Source organism: Helianthus annuus, chromosome 1 (assembly GCF_002127325.2).
Source record: "Helianthus annuus cultivar XRQ/B chromosome 1, HanXRQr2.0-SUNRISE, whole genome shotgun sequence".
Classification (NCBI taxonomy): Eukaryota; Viridiplantae; Streptophyta; class Magnoliopsida; order Asterales; family Asteraceae; genus Helianthus; species Helianthus annuus.
The window spans coordinates 33,160,840-33,180,294 of record NC_035433.2 but is presented as its reverse complement, the minus strand read 5'-3'; the positions used below and the strand labels follow the sequence as shown (position 1 = coordinate 33,180,294).

At 38.5% G+C, this 19,455-nt stretch overlaps 2 protein-coding genes across 2 annotated transcripts in view; both read left to right on the top strand.

Moving 5' to 3' along the window:
- Positions 1–9,808: 9,808 nt before the first annotated feature.
- The window catches only part of LOC110865068 (pyrophosphate--fructose 6-phosphate 1-phosphotransferase subunit beta), a 29,119-nt gene continuing 19,472 nt past the window's right edge, over positions 9,809–19,455 (top strand). The window contains exons 1-6 of the mRNA XM_022114272.2: positions 9,809–10,106; positions 11,889–12,044; positions 12,555–12,676; positions 12,761–12,814; positions 13,365–13,468; positions 15,368–15,476. Of these exons, the coding sequence (XP_021969964.1) occupies positions 9,935–10,106; positions 11,889–12,044; positions 12,555–12,676; positions 12,761–12,814; positions 13,365–13,468; positions 15,368–15,476 (717 nt within the window). The 5' untranslated portion in view covers positions 9,809–9,934. The remainder of the gene's footprint in view (positions 10,107–11,888; positions 12,045–12,554; positions 12,677–12,760; positions 12,815–13,364; positions 13,469–15,367; positions 15,477–19,455) is intronic.
- LOC110865059 (glutathione S-transferase T3-like) lies at positions 13,532–15,066 on the top strand. Its single transcript, XM_022114262.2, has 2 exons — positions 13,532–13,963; positions 14,242–15,066. Exons 1-2 carry the CDS (start codon positions 13,687–13,689, stop codon positions 15,036–15,038), a joined length of 1,074 nt encoding a protein of 357 aa, XP_021969954.1. The 5' UTR covers positions 13,532–13,686; the 3' UTR covers positions 15,039–15,066.

Here is a 19,455-nt window from a genome sequence, read left to right as displayed (position 1 = left end):
CGTAGGCAATAACTTTATCTCGCTGCATCAATACACAACCAAGCCCCTGTATCGATGCGTCACAATAGACCACAAAATCATCCGTGCCCTCTGGCAATGAGAGAATAGGTGCGCTGCATAGTCTATCCTTTAGGTACTGAAAGGCAATTTCTTGTGTATTACCCCAACGATAGGTAACACCTTTCTGTGTCAACATAGTGAGCGGCTGTGCGATCTTGGAGAAGTCTTTAATAAATCGTCTGTAATATCCCGCCAAACCCAAGAATTGGCGTATTTCCGTTGGTGTACGCAGTGCGGGCCAGTTCCTGATCGAATCTACCTTGGATGGATCGACATGAATCCCATCCCTGTTCACCACATGGCCTAGAAAGTGGACTTCACGAAGCCAGAAGTCGCATTTTGAAAACTTGGCGTACAGTTGTTCCTTTCGAAGAACTTCCAAGATAAGGCGTAAGTGCTGCTCGTGTTCCTCCTGACTCTTGGAGTAGATCAGAATGTCGTCGATGAAGACAATGACGAACTTGTCAAGATAGAGTTTGCACACCCTGTTCATTAGATCCATAAATACGGCAGGCACGTTCGTTAACCCAAATGGCATGACAAGAAACTCGTAGTGACCGTAGCGAGTTCTGAATGCTGTCTTGGAGACATCCTCCTCCCGGACTCTCAGCTGATGATAACCAGACCTTAGATCAATCTTGGAGTAGTAGCTCGACCCTTGCATCTGGTCGAATAAGTCGTCAATACGAGGAAGAGGATAGCGGTTCTTCACTGTGACCTTGTTCAGCTCACGGTACTCTATGCACATCCTGAAAGTGCCATCCTTCTTTTTCACGAATAGTACTGGAGCTCCCCAAGGCGAAGAGCTTGGACGAATGAAGCCCTTATCCAAGAGCTCTTGTAGTTGCTTAGACAGTTCCTCCAGTTCAGTTGGAGCTAAACGATACGGTGTGCGGGCTATTGGTGCTGCTCCTAGAGCTAGTTCAACTTGAAACTCGACCTGGCGATGAGGCGGTAGACCAGGTAAATCTTCAGGAAACACTTGAGGAAAATCACGTACAACTGGGATATCCTCTATCCTTTTCTCTTTCGCTGATGCATCAGTAACAAGTGCCAAAATGGCAGTATGACCCTTTCGTAAACATTTCTGAGCCTTCAAGAAAGAGATGATGCCAACCACAGCGCCACTCTTGTCGCCTTGAACTTCGAGAGGTTCCTTTCCCGTACGAGGAATACGAATGATCTTCTCCTTGCATAGGATCTCCGCCTGCTGCTTGGACAACCAATCCATTCCGATGACGATGTCGAAACTACCCAGAACTATAGGAATAAGATCAATCGAGAAGATCTGACCCGCTAGAACGATGTTACAACCCTTGACTACACGTGTGGCTTCTACGCTCTTACCATTTGCTAGTTCTACGACATGTTTGGTGTTTAGGGGTGTTGATGTACGTTTTAACATTTGGCTAACTTTCAAAGACACGTAACTTGTATCCGCACCCGAATCAAATAATACTGTAACATAAAAGTCATCAAGAAGAAACTTACCCATGACTACGTTGGGATCATTTCTGGCATCACCCTGCCCCAACACAAATGCACGACCCCTTGCTTCATTGCCGTTGTTGTTCCCGCCATTGTTGTTGTTGTTGCCATTTCCCTGATTGTTGTTATTGTTGTTGTTGTTCTGGTTCCTGTTTAGCTGAGGGCAGTGCCTTTTGAAGTGACCTTCAGCACCGCAATGAAAACACCCCTTGTTGCCCTGTTGCTGATTCTGCTGCGCTTGAGGCTGCTGCTGATTCTGGTTAGCAGGCCGAGGGCTTCTACAATCCTTGGCCTCATGACCCATCTTGAGGCATCTTTGACAGCGACCCTTGTTACACTGGCCACTGTGGTGTCTGTTGCAGTTGTTACCCTTTGGGAGGTTCCCTCGATAACCACCCTGCCCGTGGCTGCCTGAGGAGTGCTGTCTGGGACTCTGATAACTGTCAGTCTTTCGCTGCTGAACCTGTGACTGAACTGAAGCTGATCCCTTGCTGGAATCCCCATCCCATTTTCTCTTGTTGTCACTGGGAGTAGCAAGTGTAGTAGCAGTGGTATCGGTAGCAGTAGCGCTGATACGTTTAGGCAGTCTGTTCTGATCCACTGCCTGATCTGTGATACGATGAGAGAGGCGCTGAATAGCCTGAATGTTGTCAAGATTAGCCGATGTCACATGGCTCTGTATCTCTGGCGCTAATCACTTGAGGTACAACTCAATGCGCTTGATTGGAGGGTCCACCATAGTTGGACACAGCACAGCCAGCTCGTTCGACCGTTTAGTGTAAGCTTCGATTTCTGACCCAGTCATTTTCAAATGATAAAACTCATCCTCCAGCTTGTGGATGTCTTCCCGAGTGCAGTATTCACGTTTAATCAGTTCCTTGAAGTCATTCCAAGGGGTGGCGTTAGCAGCTGCCAACCCTAAGATCTGCACTTGCGCGTTCCACCAAGTTAGAGCAATCCCCTCTAAAGTACCAGTGGCATACTTGACCCTGCGAGCCTCAGGGCATTCACACATCTCGAACACAGACTCGAGCTTTTCAAACCAATGGAGGAGTCCAACCGCTCCCGCCGTGCCACTGAACGTGCTAGGACGACAATCCATGAAGTTCTTGAAGGTACACACAGGTTGCTGAACGTGTTGACCTAATGTGTAAGAACAGAATGAGGTTAAACATAAGAGTTGATTAGAAACGTAGGATCTAAAGATCCTAGGACGAGTTACGACTGCAGGGTATACCTCCTGCGTTTGCAGCTGCAAGTGCCGCAGCAACTTGTTCATTGATAAGAGCCGTCAACTGGGCTTGTGTCATGTTAATACGTCCGGCCATTGATCTTCACATCAAAGGCAACATAGGTGAGAAAGGTTCGCGAATAGTGCGATGACAGAAGAGTGTAAGCACACAGGTGTTCTCAAGCAATAACAAGTAGTGAGCAAAGTAATGTAAGCATACTACGAGCAAAGTTCTATGCAATTCTAACATGTAGGCAATAAACATAAACCTTATTACCTAGAATGTCGAGTCTTGCACTTGGAGCGAAGCGTCGTTGTGGATCGTTGAGCACTGTACTGGTTATAGTCTGGTTTTAATAAAAACGTTTTCCCATATTAAAACCAAGTTCTCTATAACCAATGGCTCTGATACCAATCTGTCACACCCCCAAAATCCACCTGCGGAGTATCACCGCTTGGGAGCGTGACTGACCAGGATCAAGCCACCAATCATATTGAACATGTAATTAATATATAAAGTAAATGCCATTCAACCACCAATATGAAAGGTGTTCAAAACATAAGTATGTTATCAATGTTTAGCGGAAGCGTATGAATAAAACCCAACATAGATAAGTATGTAATGTCATAAAGTGTTTAACAAACAATCACGATCCAAGCCCACAACGACCAGCTCCTCCCTGTGCAAGCTCCATGTATCTAACGACCTGCAAGGCATGTAACAGAGGATCAACAACTAGTTGAGCGAGTTCACAGAAAGTAAATGCGTAATAGTATATGCGTTTGTAACATGTGGCTCTACTGGGCCGATAGTACGTTCTATTGGTGGGGGCTTCCCATGTTGTATAACCACTAGACCATTCGTGACCATAAGTGTTCTACGTATCCCGAGAACAGTAACACGTACAAGTTTACGTAGGTCTTACGTAAGTAATCCTTCACAACCGAGGATAGGGGTACGCGGGGGTTTACGTAGGTTTTACGTAAGTGCCTGACATAACCGAGGCAGTAGTGAGTATAAGTTCACGTAGGTTTTACGTGAGTGTCCTTCGCAACCTGAGGACAGTGAGCAATACAAGTATACGTAGGTTTTACGTATGTGTCCTGCACAACCGAGGACGATGGTATGGTAGTCTAGTAACAGTGTAAGTACAGTTCTATTCAATCTCAATCCTTCAATCCCAATTCCCGTGCCCTGGGAATCCTATGCCTTAGTAAGAGTGTGAACTCACCTTGGTTTGCTCGGTATGCTAGGTTATGCACTCACAAGTAATCAGTCAAGTCCTATTGTGTGCACGTGTAATAAATCAGTTCATGTTCGTATTAATACGCAGGCAGTCTATAACATAAAACGTTTGACAGTTAATCATCATGTATCACATCTTTCACGTACGATTATCTCCCGTATTCATTGATCACATAAAACACACTGTCGTACATGTAACGCACACATGCAATCCTAGTCATGATAGTTCATCCATTCATCTAGTGCCATCTAATAATCGCTTAACATGTAAATAGCCCAACGGTACATCATATGGACACACATAATTTTACTCGTGCACACAACAAGTCTAGTTATTAACCATGTGTAGCCCATCTACTATGCAAGGCCCAATCAGGTAAAGCTTAACCCAACCGGCCCAACCAAACTTAGTCTATACATTACACTAGGGAAAGGTCGAACAATGGCTTCCCTACTTAAAGTTCGGACAGGGGGGGGGGGGGCCTGATGTCAAAAAAAAACTCGGTCAAAGGCTTCATTCCTTATAAAAATTCGGACAAGTAACATCATTAAAAAGGTCGGACCATGTCTATTTATATCAAAAGTCGGACACCCTTGTTTCACTTAACAAAAGTCGGACATAGCATGAACATCTCAAAACTCGGACATGGGGTATTGTTACAAAAAGTCGGATATGCTTACATCTATATAAAAGTCGGACAAAGGGGAGGCTCACAAAACTCGGACATGGCTCCTCTTTAAACTCGGACAAGTGAGCCCCCATCTAAAACTCGGATGTGTGTGATATGTGTGCAAAACTCGGACCCCTTTATGTTGTTTAAAGATCGGACCAAGTGGCATGGGTGAAAGCTCGGACCATAACCCCTAATAAAGGTCGGACTAAGGCTTGTCACTAAAAGAATTCGGACCATAACACATCATATAAAGCTCAGACACTTAAGGCATCAATAAAAGTCGGACATGATTACTATAATGAAACTCAGACAATCATCATGCGTGAATTCCAAACATTTCACAGAATCAATAGGATCAGAACAGTTACGTTTTCACATTTCATGACGAAGAGAACCCTAATCGCATTGAATCTGTCTAGCATCAATTCAATTATCACATCAATCATGTATTCTTAATCACCAGACAATTCGATTAAACAACCATTCAATGTCATTATCATTATAATCAGAATTAAATCAAAAATCACAGAACATTATATGGAGAATTAGGGTTTCCAAGGATTCACAAGAATCAAGAATTGATACAATCAAACAATGATTTAGGGTTTACAAGTATTACAATAATCCATAAACAATTACCTTGAATGATTCTAGAGAAGGAGAGGAATCAGGAGTGATGAATATCTTGGTGATGATGATTGCCAGAGAAAGTGAAAGTACGTGCTTGGATTTTTGTGAGAATGATTAGTGAAAAAGGGATTAGGGTTAAGTATAGTTTAAGTTTCACTAATAATTCTTTACACCCTTTATTATTATATTTTACAATAGTGCACCATCTCAAGCAATTTCACAGTTTCACCACCAAGTTTATGCATTTGACAAATCTTTCACAATCAACACATAACTATGTATAATCACACAATACACTTCATTGTACCGAAACGTATACCATTCCATAACAACTAATTGTGCAAATAATTAACTACACAAACAATGAACGTGCAATAAATGCGAAATAGGAATCTTGGAAATTCGAGTTGTCACAGAGGGGCCTACCATATTATGCATTAATAACTTAATTAATTATCTTTCAATATTCTGACCCTTTGGGATTGTATCCTTGCTGACTCAAACCACTGGGTTGAGGGTAACGTCACCTTCAAAAGAGGGGCCTACTACTATAACTAAGATAATCTCTTAAAAAGTGCAAAAGTGCGGAAATCATCAAAGGTTACATTAAAGGTGAATCGGATCCAAGTGATTCATCTTGTCTATCTGTTTTATTTTTATTTTTATTTTTAAGCATTTTTAGTTTTTATTTTTCATGTTAAAAAACCTTTTCTAAAAATTTTGATTTGATTAGACGTTGAGGATAAGCCGGTACTAAAAGCTCTTGTGTCCTTGGACGACCTGGGTATCTTACCAACGCTATACTACGCTCACGATGGGTGCACTTGCCCATATGTGGGTTTAGTGTTAGTATAATATCGTGTTTTATAAATTTAAACCTTGACTAATGTGTTAAAAAGGGCTTAAAATATCAATAAAAATATATAACGCTACACACGCATCAGTTTAGGATGAGCCAAAGGTTATTTTTGCGCATTAATGATAATTTGGAAGCTAAGTATGACTACTTCAAGCAAAGAATGGATGCAAGATGATATCTAGGATTCACCTCAATTCAAAAGGTAACTTCCGCCTTACGTATACTCACCTACGGAAACACTTACGACATCAACGACGAGTATTTGAAGATGGGGGAGAAAACAACACGTGATAGCGTGGAACATTTCTGCTTAGGTATATTTTTACTCACTTTTATATATTTATTTTTATTTTAAAGTACAATACAAATAAAATACGGTTATATAAATTTTTAGGTATATGTCAGTTTTATGGAAAACGTTACTTGAGAAATCCAATTTGGAACGACCTTCAACAAATATACGAGGTGCATTTAAAAAAACATGGAATACCCGGCATGATTGGTAGTTTGGATTGTTGTAAATGGCGTTGGTATAATTATCCAACTGCATGGCGAGGTCAACATACACACAGTGACCAGAAAGGACCAACGTTGGTTTTACAAGCGGTTGTGTCATACGACCTTTGGGTTTGGTCGGCTTTCTTTGGTGTAGTCAGGTGCATGAAAGACATTAATACCTTCGAGTGTTCACCATTATTAGAGGGTTACATTTCTAGCACGATACTGAAAGTCGATTTTCATGCAAACGGGAATGACTACGAGCATGAATACTCTTTGGACGATGGTATATACCTGGAGTATTCGGTTATTGTGAAAACGTTTTTTGAAACACTCGATATGAAAAGACAATATTTTAAAAACTACAAAAGTTTTCGCGAAAGGACATCGAGAGGTGTTTCAGGGTTCTTCAACAATGATGGCAATTTATATAAATCCTTGTCGTATATGGGATAAGGAAAAAATTCGAATGGTCATGTATGCTTGCATCATAATGCATAATATGATTATAGAAGAGGATGGAAAAACAATATGCCAAAACTATTTTCCAGAAGATAAGCAACAATGGAAGAGAGAATTTTAAATGGTCAACTATTGCGATCTAAGGAAATACATAACGCGTTAAAAGCGGATTTGGTCGAGCATGCTTGGGCGATTCGCCTAATTCGACACGATGGCGACATCGAACAAAACTATAAGGAAGAAGAAGTAGAAGAATTCGAAGCTGGGAACTTTGTAGACGGAGATTTGGATGTTGGAGAAAACAAAGAGGAAGAAGGAGAGAATGACGATGAAGACGAAGATTAAATGTAATTTTTAGGTAAATTACACTTTTCGTCCTTTATGTTTGCATCAGATTGCAATGGACAGCCTTTAACTTCAATAATTACAGTCACAATTCTTTATTTACAAAACCCATTACATCCTCGGTCCTTTAATCCTAACTTGGTTACTTTTCATGGTTAAATCTAGTCATGTGATTTGCACATGAGGGTATAATCGTCTTTTTAGCTATTTATTAAACAAATAAGAAACAAAACATTAATCCATATATGTGTTAAAACCCCTTTCAAATCAAACTCATCTTTCTCTCCCTACCAACCACCACTAACCACCATCACACCACTAACACTAACCACCACCAGCAATCACCGTAACATTCTTTATTTCTCTCTCTCTCTCTCTCTCTCTCTCTACGTCCTTTTCCGTCAACCATCCCAACACCACGAGTACCACCAGCCAATCTTAATTTTTCTATTTTCTTGTTCGATTTGCGGCAGTTGATTGGTGATTGGTTGCTATAGGAGGCAGGTATTTGTCAAAGGGTGGAGGAGAGGCGTTAAGAAGCCAGATCTGTAAATTGCAGATCTGTCGAGAGGGTGGAGGAGAAGTGTTGTTGCGGCAGGGGAGTGGCGGTGGCAGGGGAGTACCTCCAGTCGACCTTAAGGTTATTGTGATGGTTTCCTAAGGGTTTGCTCCATAATTGTCTTGGGAGGTTGTGTTTTCTTATATAGTGTGCAAAAAAGATTACTATTAGACCAATCTGCTACAAAGCAGGAGGGGTATTAGGGAAGAAAACTGTAACTTGCCATTGTGTAAGGAAAGATAACTTTTTGGTGCATTCAACGTATTCAAAGGTTAAAGCAAGATATAATTCATTATCTTTGTACTATGAAATCTAAATTGCATCATTGTCATCCTCTACCATCAAAACTGCCATCATCGGCCTTTTCTGCATAAAAACCAGTTGTATCAACTTTTTCTTCAGCGTTGGCAAAGCAGCACAAGAAGGGTTAGAGACGGTGGGTGTGGTCGAAGTGGTGGCGGTATGGTGTGGTGGTGGTGGCGGCAGGATGAGGTGGTGGTGGCAAGATGTGGTGGTTAGGGTTTTAGGGTTAGGAAATGAGGGAAGATGAAGTGTTTATGCATTTTTTTTTGTTTTATGTATTAAACATTTAAGTAAAAACATGAATTGACCAAAATACCCTTAAGTGAATAAACTTAAATTGATATTTTAACCTGGTTAGTTCTATAGGACATAGTGTGTAACATGTTTTGCAAATAAAGGATTGTGACTGTAATTATTGAAGTTAAAGACTATCTGTTGCAATCCGGTATAAACATAAAGGACGTGAAGTGTAATTTACCCTATTTTTTTATCGTAATGGTTTTATCAAATAGTGTAATCTCTTTTTTTAATTTAATAAAAGTTTTTTTTAAATAAACTGGAGATTAAATGAAAAAATAGAAAATTAATAATTAATAATTAAGTAATGATGGGTATGGGGCTTTATGACTACACCCTCTTGTGATATAAAGCCCCATAAAGCTCATCTTTTACGGGTTTCGTCACTTATCTCATAAGGCCCCAGAAAAGGTTTTATCACTACACATATCATAAAACTAGTAAAGAGTTATACGAAAAGCAATGTTTTAAAAACCGGTATTTTAATCGTACCGGGTTAGACTTAGAAATGGTTCAACCGGTTGAACTAGATTGTATCGGGCAGTTCAACCGTGTTGACTAATTAACTCTATAAATCCATAAAATATAATTTCAACTCAAAAAATAATCCAAAACTACACCATTACATAATAAAAAAATATTCCAAAAATTAATCTATAATCAAAAAATAATCCAAAAGTAGATGATTAAATACCCATTATATAGCAATTAGCAAACATTGTAACAATTAACAACATGAATGATTGAACAAAATTCAAAAAAAGGTAAATCTAGATGATCGGCTGAAGAACTTAATTTGAAAACACCAATGATTTTCTATCTTTGAGTAAGGAAGAAGTTTGATCAATGTAAATTGTAACTGTGTGCGCTAAGTTTTACAGTTTAACTAAGAAGGTAAATAGTCACTTTTTTATGCACTTAAAAATTAAAAGTTCAAAATTTTGACATTTGGCCTGGTATGAACTGGTAACGCTATACCGGTTTAAACCGGTATAACCTAATTTACCGGCGGTACAACTTCTTTGTTGTTTTCCTAATTTACCGGTATGATTCATGCCGGCCAAGTATCCGACATCCGGTTTAAGTGGCCGATTTAAACCGGTTTTTAAAACATTAAGGAAAAGTAGCAAAAACCTGATTGGACGTCCGTTAACGCAAGCATCTGCTAAAATATCATAAAGTTTTGTTCGTTGATTTCACTACTTGTGATATTTTCCATTGTTCGAAGGCAAACGCAGAAACAGAAACCCCAAGCAAGCAAGCAAGCAAGTGTCCACTATCAATGGCTCCGCTTCCTAACTGCGGTGGTAAGTCTCCGATGACTAGCCGTTTGACTTCCGTCTACAGTGAAGTTCAGAACAGCCGTCTCGATCATCCTCTTGCTCTCCCTTCCATTTTCAGAAACCCTTTCAAAGTCGTCGATGGTCCTGCTAGCTCTGCTGCTGGAAATCCAGGTTATTTACTCATTTCAAATTTCCTTTTTTTTTGTGTATGTGAAAGCGAATTGTGATTCTTCTGGAGTGTATGTATTTCATTGGTTGATGAAACTAGAGTTCGATTGTTTAGTTAGTTAGGTTGATTTTTTTTTACATGTTGATGATTAAGTATAAACATCTCAAGTCATCTTATATTTGTAGGGCTAAGCGAGCCTAGGCTCGTGCTTGGCTTGGCTTGTTTACGACCCAATCATTTAACAAGTTGAGCCCAAGCCAGACTCATAAACACTCGACCCAACTTATTTATTTAAATTTTCCTTTATATTTTCGCATACCAGTAGAATGAACTTTTCAACAACAATAACAACCATGCCCAGTAAAATCCATAGTTATTAAAGGCGTTAGGTGCACCCAAGGCGCATAGGCCTCGCATGGGGCCTAGGCGCAAGGCGCAAAAAAGCGTGGGCCCGAGAAAAAAAAGTGCACAACAATAAAAAATTAAAATATTTTTGTATAATAGAAAAATAATACTATTCTTCAAATAAAATAAACTAAAGCTATTATATAACATTTAAGATCGTCTATTTAATACCAAAAGTTATAAAATGCTAGTTTATTAGTGTATAAAAGTAGTTTCGTTAGATAAAAGTAGAAATCTGGCTATAATCTTGCCGGAATTTAGAAAATTTGGCCGGAATCTGCACATGAACCATCACATGGAGAATTTAAGCGCAATTGCCTTGACTTAAGGCGCAATTGCCTCGCCTCGCTAGGAAATTGGGCCTAGGCACAAGAGGCGATGGCTTTTAACAACTATGGTAAAATCCCACCAATAGCGGATCAATTGGTAGGGTGTGGGAGGGTGGGATGCATGCACACTTTACCTCTACTCTTGGGGATAGAGAGACTGCTTCCAGTGAGACCATCGGCTTTAAAACATCTAACAAATATATAAATAGCACATGCGGTGTGTGTGTGCACGTATGAAGCTACCAATATAGCATGAGTGGTGAAGGAGTACATGGTAAAACAAGACAAATATCACCTCACCAACAACCTATACATATAGATAAAAGATTAGAATGAACTTGTCAACAAAAGAATTTATTTTTTATATATAAAAAATTAGTGTTATATATGTGTGTATATATGTATATGTGTGTATATAAATTTGGGCTTTAGTTTAAATGAGCCTATGAGTCGAGCATACCTCGGCTCGGGCTTGTTTACAAACCGAACTGGCTTGGCCCGTTTATTTAAAACGAGCCGGAATGTTGAGCTCAAGCCAGCTCATTTATTTTTAAAAAATGTATTTTACACACACACACGCGCACACACACACACATATATATAAACAAAAATTATATTTTTAGCCTACACATAGCGTAGAATCTTCAAACAAAAGATTTATAATTTACATGTAATTAATTTAAGCTTTGATTTAAACGCCAAACGCGCAAGCAAATGAGTCATGCCTACCTCGCCTCGGCTCGGCTGATTTACAAACGACTTTTTCGAGGAAGGTTTGAGCTAGCTGCGAGCTTTTTAAACAACCTAATTGATGGCTTATACATAGTTATAGTTAAATAACCCTTTTAAGTTTTAACACACTGAGTTGAACTATTAAAGTTCGTTTACTCATATTTACATTATACGCCCTTGATCAATTACAATTTAACTAATTTACCCAAACTCAATATTACAAAATAACATAAGCTTGCTGAAACATCAAAGATTCTGCTATTTTAAGTTGCCATAGAAGGATTTCAACTTCAAATTTTGTTTGTTTTAATGTTTTAGATGAAATTGCAAAACTTTTTCCATCACTATTTGGGCAACCATCAGCAATGTTGGTACCTAGTGAATCTAATGAACGAGGAACACCTTTGAAGATAGGAGTTGTTTTGTCCGCCGGGCAAGCTCCAGGAGGACACAATGTTATATCTGGGATTTTCGGTTCGACTTTCATACTTTCATTGCCTATTGTTTATTTAGTTGAATTATGTTTATTATATATTTCTGTAGAGGATGGACCATGAGAAAACTAGTTTAAATGAGAAAACCAAAAAACTAACTAAAAAAAGCCTAAAAAACATGCCAATTTTTTTTTACAAATTTTTATAAAAAAATCGCTAATTTTTATGCATGGAAAAAAATTTTCAAAAAAATTTTTTTTTTTTTGTTGTATTACACATGTGCACTATTACGGATATAGTGCACATGTGTAGTACCCTTATAATGCACATGTGCAGTACAACAAAAAAGTTTTTTTTTTTTTTGAAAATTTTTTTCCATGCATAAAAACTAGCGATTTTTTTATAAAGAATTGTAAAAAAAAAAAAAATTTGGTATGTTTTTTAGCTTTATTTTAGGCTTTTTTAGTTAGTTTTCTCATTTAGATGTAGTTTTCTCATGATCCTCTCCCTATTTCTGTATCTAATATTTTTTTTCTCGTTCTCGGTGTAGATTACTTGCAGGAACGGTGCAAAGGAAGTACAGTGTATGGATTCAGGGGTGGGCCAGCTGGCATCATGAAGGGAAAATATGTAGTCTTGACTCCAGAGTATATATACCCTTACAGAAATCAGGTAGAATATTGATAAATTACTCATCTGAATTGTATGGATTTTTTGTTAAATTTGTTGATTTGTTTAATTTACTGCATCAATCAGGGAGGTTTTGATATGATTTGTAGTGGAAGAGACAAGATTGAGACTCCAGAACAGGTGTCAGTCATTGAACCATGCCTTATATGTTTCAGATTTTGCAGTTATTAATATCCATGTAAACACGATCAGTTTTATTAATGAAGTGCAACATAGTTATTAAAGGTGTTAGGCGTACCCAAGGCGCATCGGCCTCGCATGGGGCCTAGGCGCAAGGCGCAAAAAAGCGTGGGCCCGAGAAAAAAAAGCGCACAACAAAAAAATTAAAATGTTTTTGTATAATAGAAAATTAATACTATTCTTCAAATAAAATAAACTAAAGCTATTATATAGCATTTAATATTTAATACCAAAAGTTATAAAATGCTAGTTTATTAGTGTATAAAAGTAGTTTCGTTAGATAAAAGTAGAAATCTAGCTGTAATCTTGCCGGAATTTAGAAAATTTGGCCGGAATCTGCACATGAACCATCACATGGAGAATTAAAGCGCAATTTCCTTGACTTAAGGCGCAATTGCCTCGCCTCACTAAGAAATTGGGCCTAGGCGCAAGAGGCGATGGCTTTTAACAACTATGAAGTGAAAGTAGAAAATTTGGGTACTGGTTGCAGTTCAAACAAGCTGAAGACATAGCATTGAAGCTTGATTTGGACGGGCTTGTAGTTATAGGTGGTGATGATTCAAATACAAATGCTTGTCTTCTTCCACATAATTTTCATGGATCCGTTCAACAACCCCGATACTCCCAACACGCCTTCGAACAACCCGAATACTCCCACTAATCCGACCCAACCAAATGTTTTTTCGGTTCCGGGGTATTATCCAACGCTAGAACCGAACCAATTCTCCCAATTTTCATCGAACGCTTTTGCGTCATTCCAACAATCGCCCAACCAATTCACTCAAATCTCCCAAAACCAAGCTCTTCAACAAATGATGATGCGGGGTGCTTGGAACTTTCCACCCCAACCGATCCCGACACCCCCCGTTCAACCCCAACCGATCCCGACACCCCCCGTTCAATCCGAACCCGAAGATGATGTGGAGATTGTGCCCGAAACCCAACCGCCAAAAGGGAAAGGAAAAAGAAACAAAGGGAAACAAGTAGCGGGTGATGAAGCGTCGAAACCGAAGGCGATTAAATGGTCCCCAATCGAAGAAGAAGCATTAGCCAAGGCTTTCATTGGCACTTCCGACAACCCGGTAAAAGGTTCGTATTTTTTTAAAGTTTAGTTTTTAATTTTTTTAAAGTTTAGTTTAATATTTTTTAAGTTTAGTTTTTAATTTTTTTAACAGTAGGTTATGTTTAGTTTAGTTTTTTAGTTTATTTTTTAGTTTAGGTTTTTTAATTTTTTAACAGTTAGTTTTTTAATTTTTAGTTTATTTTTTAGTTTAGGTTTTTTAATTTTTTAGTTCATAACAGTAAGTAATTTTTTTATTATTTTATATGTTTTGTTTATTTAATTTTATTTGTTCGTTTTTTTATAGGTAACAATCAACCGGGTGACGGGTTTTGGTCCAAAGTATTGACCAAGTTTCTCGCCATGATGGACCAAGGCCCGTATAGAGATATCGACTCGGTTTCCTCGAAGTGGCGAAAGTTGAACACGACCGTTAATCGGTTTTGCGCGGAGTATAACAAATTATACACAAGTGACCGTCGTAGCGGGTGGAACGACGAAGATGTGTTCAAAATGGCATTGGAAAAGTATAAACAAAATCATGGTTCCAACTTTCCTCACGTTCGCGCGTGGATGGTTCTAAAAGACGACCCAAAATGGTCGCCCATTCCTAACGAGGTGGCGATGGCGAAACGCCAAAAAACATCGGAAACGGGTAGTTTAAGCGCCGGTGGGTCGGACGCGAGGTGTCACATTAACTTAAATGATGACGCCGACTATGACGAAGACGAGTATAACGTACGTGAACCCGACCGTCCACCGGGCCGAGACAAAACAAAAAAGGAGCGGGCCAAGGGAAAAGGAAAGGAAACGGTGGACCCGAACATGGTTGAGTTTATGGAACACCTAAAAGTGTACAACGACATATCGGCCCAAAAGTCGAAGACGAAGGAGCGGGCCGTCGAAGAAAAAAGCCGTGCATCGGACGAGAAGTTAAAAGAAAAGGTCCGATTGTCGAATGAGAAAATCCGAATCTCCGATGAAAAAATTCGGCTTAAGGAATGGGAAATAATGATGATTAATGTCGAGAACGAACCCGAGCCGAGACGTTCGATGTTGAAAAAACTACAAGACGACATCATGAAAAAGCATCAAATTATTTAACTTTATGTTTATTTTTATTAAGTCTTTTTTTTTAAGTTTATGTTTTTTTTTAATATTTATGTAATGTGGGTTTAATATTAATGAAAATATTTTATTAGTATATTTGTCAAATGTTAAAAAAAAATAAAATAATAAAAAAATAAAAAAAACATGGTGAGGACTATGACTAGGATCATCCTACCATGCCTTGTAGTTTTGGAGGATGGAGCATCTTAGTGAGGATTGTGACGTGTCGCCTACGTGGCGGACCATCCTCCAAGGATGGTCCATCACCATACCATGTAGTCTTATAGCTGGTCCTTGCTGCATCGTTTGATTATTGTATCCTACAGGAGTAAAAAGTTGAAGACCCGAGTGATAGGATGTCCAAAGACTATCGATGGTGACTTGAAATGCAAAGAGGTTCCTACAAGTTTTGGATTTGACACTGCATGTAAGGTAATTCCCGTTTATTAGACAGTCATAAACATAATTCGTATATATATATATATATATATACTAGCCGTTTACCCGCGCGATGCGGCGGGAAACATATCACTTAGGTTGGTGAGTTTAGGGCTATGTACGGGACGGTTTAAAACGGTTGCCTATAATTGTAATCACATTTAAGTGCAACAAAAGGTGTATAGGCTTACAATAAAGGATCATGAATAATACATGTGGACCAGGGTAACCTTCTGTTTGCCAACCCAAAGGCCACTTCACATTTGGCTAATCCAAAGTGTTGTTTCTGGTTAGATACTAAAGGATTCTTGTTTAAAGTTAGAAGATAGCAGAACAAATGACCAATAAGGAGAAAAGTGAAAACAATGGCAAAAGTAGAAGTGTAACAACCTTTAAGCAACTGATGTATGACTTTCTTAAATTGACATTAAAATTTTACACATCCATAAAAAGATGAGTTTTGGATTAGAATTCGAAAATCAGATCCACATAACCGTCGTATAAAAACAATCATATGTTTAAAAAGATTCAACTACCGCTTTTAAAGGGAAGAGGAGGTCTAGATTCTCTTCACACTCGTGGACTAATCTTGTAAGAGGTTCCGTTGTGAAAAATGGTTGACGAAGAGCAAGTTGTGTGAAATGTACACGCAGTAATCCACCCGTTCGTTTGTCATACTTTTTTAATATCTTGATGATACCTGTAATAAACCCAAAACAAATAGAAAGGTTTATTCAAATGATATGTAATGGATAAAGGAATTATCATTTTGACCCGACTCATTTGTACCTGCAAAATTTAAGGAGTCGTTTTTAAGAAGCACCATCTCGCCGTGAATGGTGACAAATTCTTTCCGTATCGCCATCAATTCATCACTGAATTCAATTTCGGATGTTAAGACTCCATCTTTGCAGCTTTTCTCCTTCACTCGCTCGATTCTATGTTTTAGCTCCTGGTAAAATCACCAAATGAGCAGGACCATTCGATATATGATAAATCATTGGATTTCCATCACTTAAGATTATGAACATTATAACAAAAGCACAAAGCATTTCAACACGTACTAAGCCGGTAATAGGCTAACTTAATAACCTCTTAATCAACTTAAAGACAGGAGAAAGTTATTAGCAGGTCATCATTAACAACTAATAAGTGAAAATTTGTACCTCTTTATACGCGATATGGGATGTGCATCACAAAGAAATTCGTTTTCTTTTCATTTTGGGTTGAAAAATCCCCAAACTGAGATATATCATACTGATGAACATCCCTAGGTCCCAAAGTAGCAGGCCAATAAAATAAGCTCCAATTCCAAATCATGAAAGTTATAACTTTCCTCGTAATTAAGGACATACAAAGGATTCATATTTCTAACTCATAACTCGCTGGGACGGTTTGTCACAACTCGCTTCCTTGTCTTTGGAGTCTATCACTACCAAAATCATTCCTATCAACACTTTTCATGTTCCTAGTTAGCAAATCTACATCATGGCATGTTGGTTCAGATTTACATTAAAGAATAAAATCTAGCAGCCAGGTCGCAAATGGAAGATCTCGAAAACCTAATATTAAAAATTTAAAGAGCACTATACAAGAACACACAATCTATGTTCAAAAGACCCCTAGGTGCTCAGGCGCAGCCCAGCGCACCAAATGTGTTGCGGCCTGAAATGTGAGCTTTCAGGTGATGCTTCAGGGCATTTTCTGGCCAAAATTCCAGCCAAACGTAGCCCTAAACAAACCTTTAACATGCCTAAAACCCCTAGAAATATACTATACACCAAGCTTAAAAAAGCTCTCGCCTTTTAAACGCCTAGGCTCCAGGCTTTGTGGGCTTTTGACAACATAATAATCAGGTGAATCCACTGTTGCAGGTTAACTCACTTGTTACTCATATAAAAGGTATTAGTAAATTGTATTAAAATTGTTTGAACTATAAAGATAGTTCGTAAATATAAAACATATACATAATTATATATTCCTAAAATGAAAAAAAAAAAGATGGCGCATGCTGTGTAACTGTCAAACCGCCAGAACGAAACTGTGAACTGAACCATACACATTTCAAACTGATCGACTTGCTTCGATTTGAGTGATTGGATTGGTTTTAATGGTTTATCAACGCCCTTAACACTTTGTAATTTGGGTTGTCCCAGAAAAAAATGAGAACTAATATGATGCATACCTGCAGAAAGAGGCTAGTTAATCTTGGGTAGTCGAGCTTCAAGATTTCCAATGAGCTATAGTTGCTGAAGTGGAAAGCATGTAAAAATTAGCCTTTTAAGTTATTAGAGCATTACAACAATAAAATATAATACCTGAGATTGAGAAAGCATAAATTAATACAGGCCACATCAACTTCTTTCAAATATGCAGATAACGAAATGTTTAACGATGACAAATTAGAAAACCAAGCAACTGACAGGATGAGTACTTTCTTGATATTTGGACAACCAACACAGTTGAGATTTTGTAAAAATCGTTGAGGCTGGTTAGAGCCCATAGATGATAGATATGCCCAATCAGCACTAAAACGCCAGTTTAGGTCATGCATTCAAACTGACGTGAGTTAAATGAGTACAGCAAGCAAGAAGCTCCTCTATGGAAGCCTGACATAAGGTCCCGTACGATAAGTTCAATTCCCGCAGGGTCGGGAGAGCCGCGTCTTTGTAAAGAGGTTCGACACGAGTGCATGCTTGAAATTTTAAAACCTTACAAAAAAAAACAGTGAAACTCATAAGCCAAAGACCAGAAATATAAAATAGAGTAAAATATCATTTTCGTCCCTGATGTTTGGCCAGTTTTGCAACTTTCGTCCAAAGGTTTGTTATTCCACATCTGGATCCAAAAGGTTTAGAATCTTGCAATTTTCATCCGGCTCGTTAACTCTATCCATTTTCCTCCGTTAAGTCAGGGATATTTCCGTCTTATTTGTTAACTTAAAGGGCAATTCGGTCTTTTTCACTTTATGTACAAGCATTTTGCATAATATACAAGTATTCAAAATACCCTTAACGGAGAAAAAACAAAAATATCCCCGACTTAACGGAGAAAAATGGATGGCGTTAACGAGCCAGATGTAAGTGGCAAGATTTCAAACCTTTTGGATCCAAATGCGACAAAACCTTTAGACGAAAGTTGCAAAACTGGCCAAACCTCAGGGACGAAAATGGTATTTTACTGTGTAAAACTAAAACAAAAAACAAAAAAAATTTCAGCATCCAGAAAATAAACCTTTAACTGCAGACAGGAGGCTAATACAGGCTGCAAATTGGTTAAGAACGTGTAGGAAAGATCGAGCGATGTCAAATTTTTAAGCTGGCGGAGAGACAAGAGTCCGTCAGAACCAATAGATGGGCATGACATTAGAATTAGCGATTCAATGAGAGTACATGATGCGGTAGTTGCAGATAAGCAGTCGCCTTAGAGAGTGTGAGGTAGTTGAACAGCTATTGGTTTCTTGTTTATTAAATATTTCAAGCGATTTAAGATTCTCCAAATCAACAACTGAATCCTTTTAGTTGGTAATTAACTAATAATATTTATTTTCTATTCAAAATCCAATAATATGGTAGCTCATCACTCTTTTTAGACCCTATGTACTGGTACAATTATACAAGATCAGCATGCTTTAGCATACCGTTATTATAAATATTAAAAAAAAAAACCTAAACTGGATATGAACAAAAAGTCAAAAACATACTCAACGTTCAAGACCCGCTTGCCCAATCAAAACTTCTTTGACAACATGTGGAGCGTCAAAAACTTGGTCAAGCCTTGAATATAGGCCCATGGATAACATCTGCTTGTTTCATCAGATTGGAAACAAATTAGCTCCATAAGAACATGGTTTTAAAAAACGGTTGAGGTGTGCGCCTCGAGGCGCGCCTCAAAGCGAAACGGCCAAAAAACGATTCTGACCTCAGGGGGTTTATACTGTTTGTGCGCCTCAAAGGGGCTGAGGCGCTAAAAA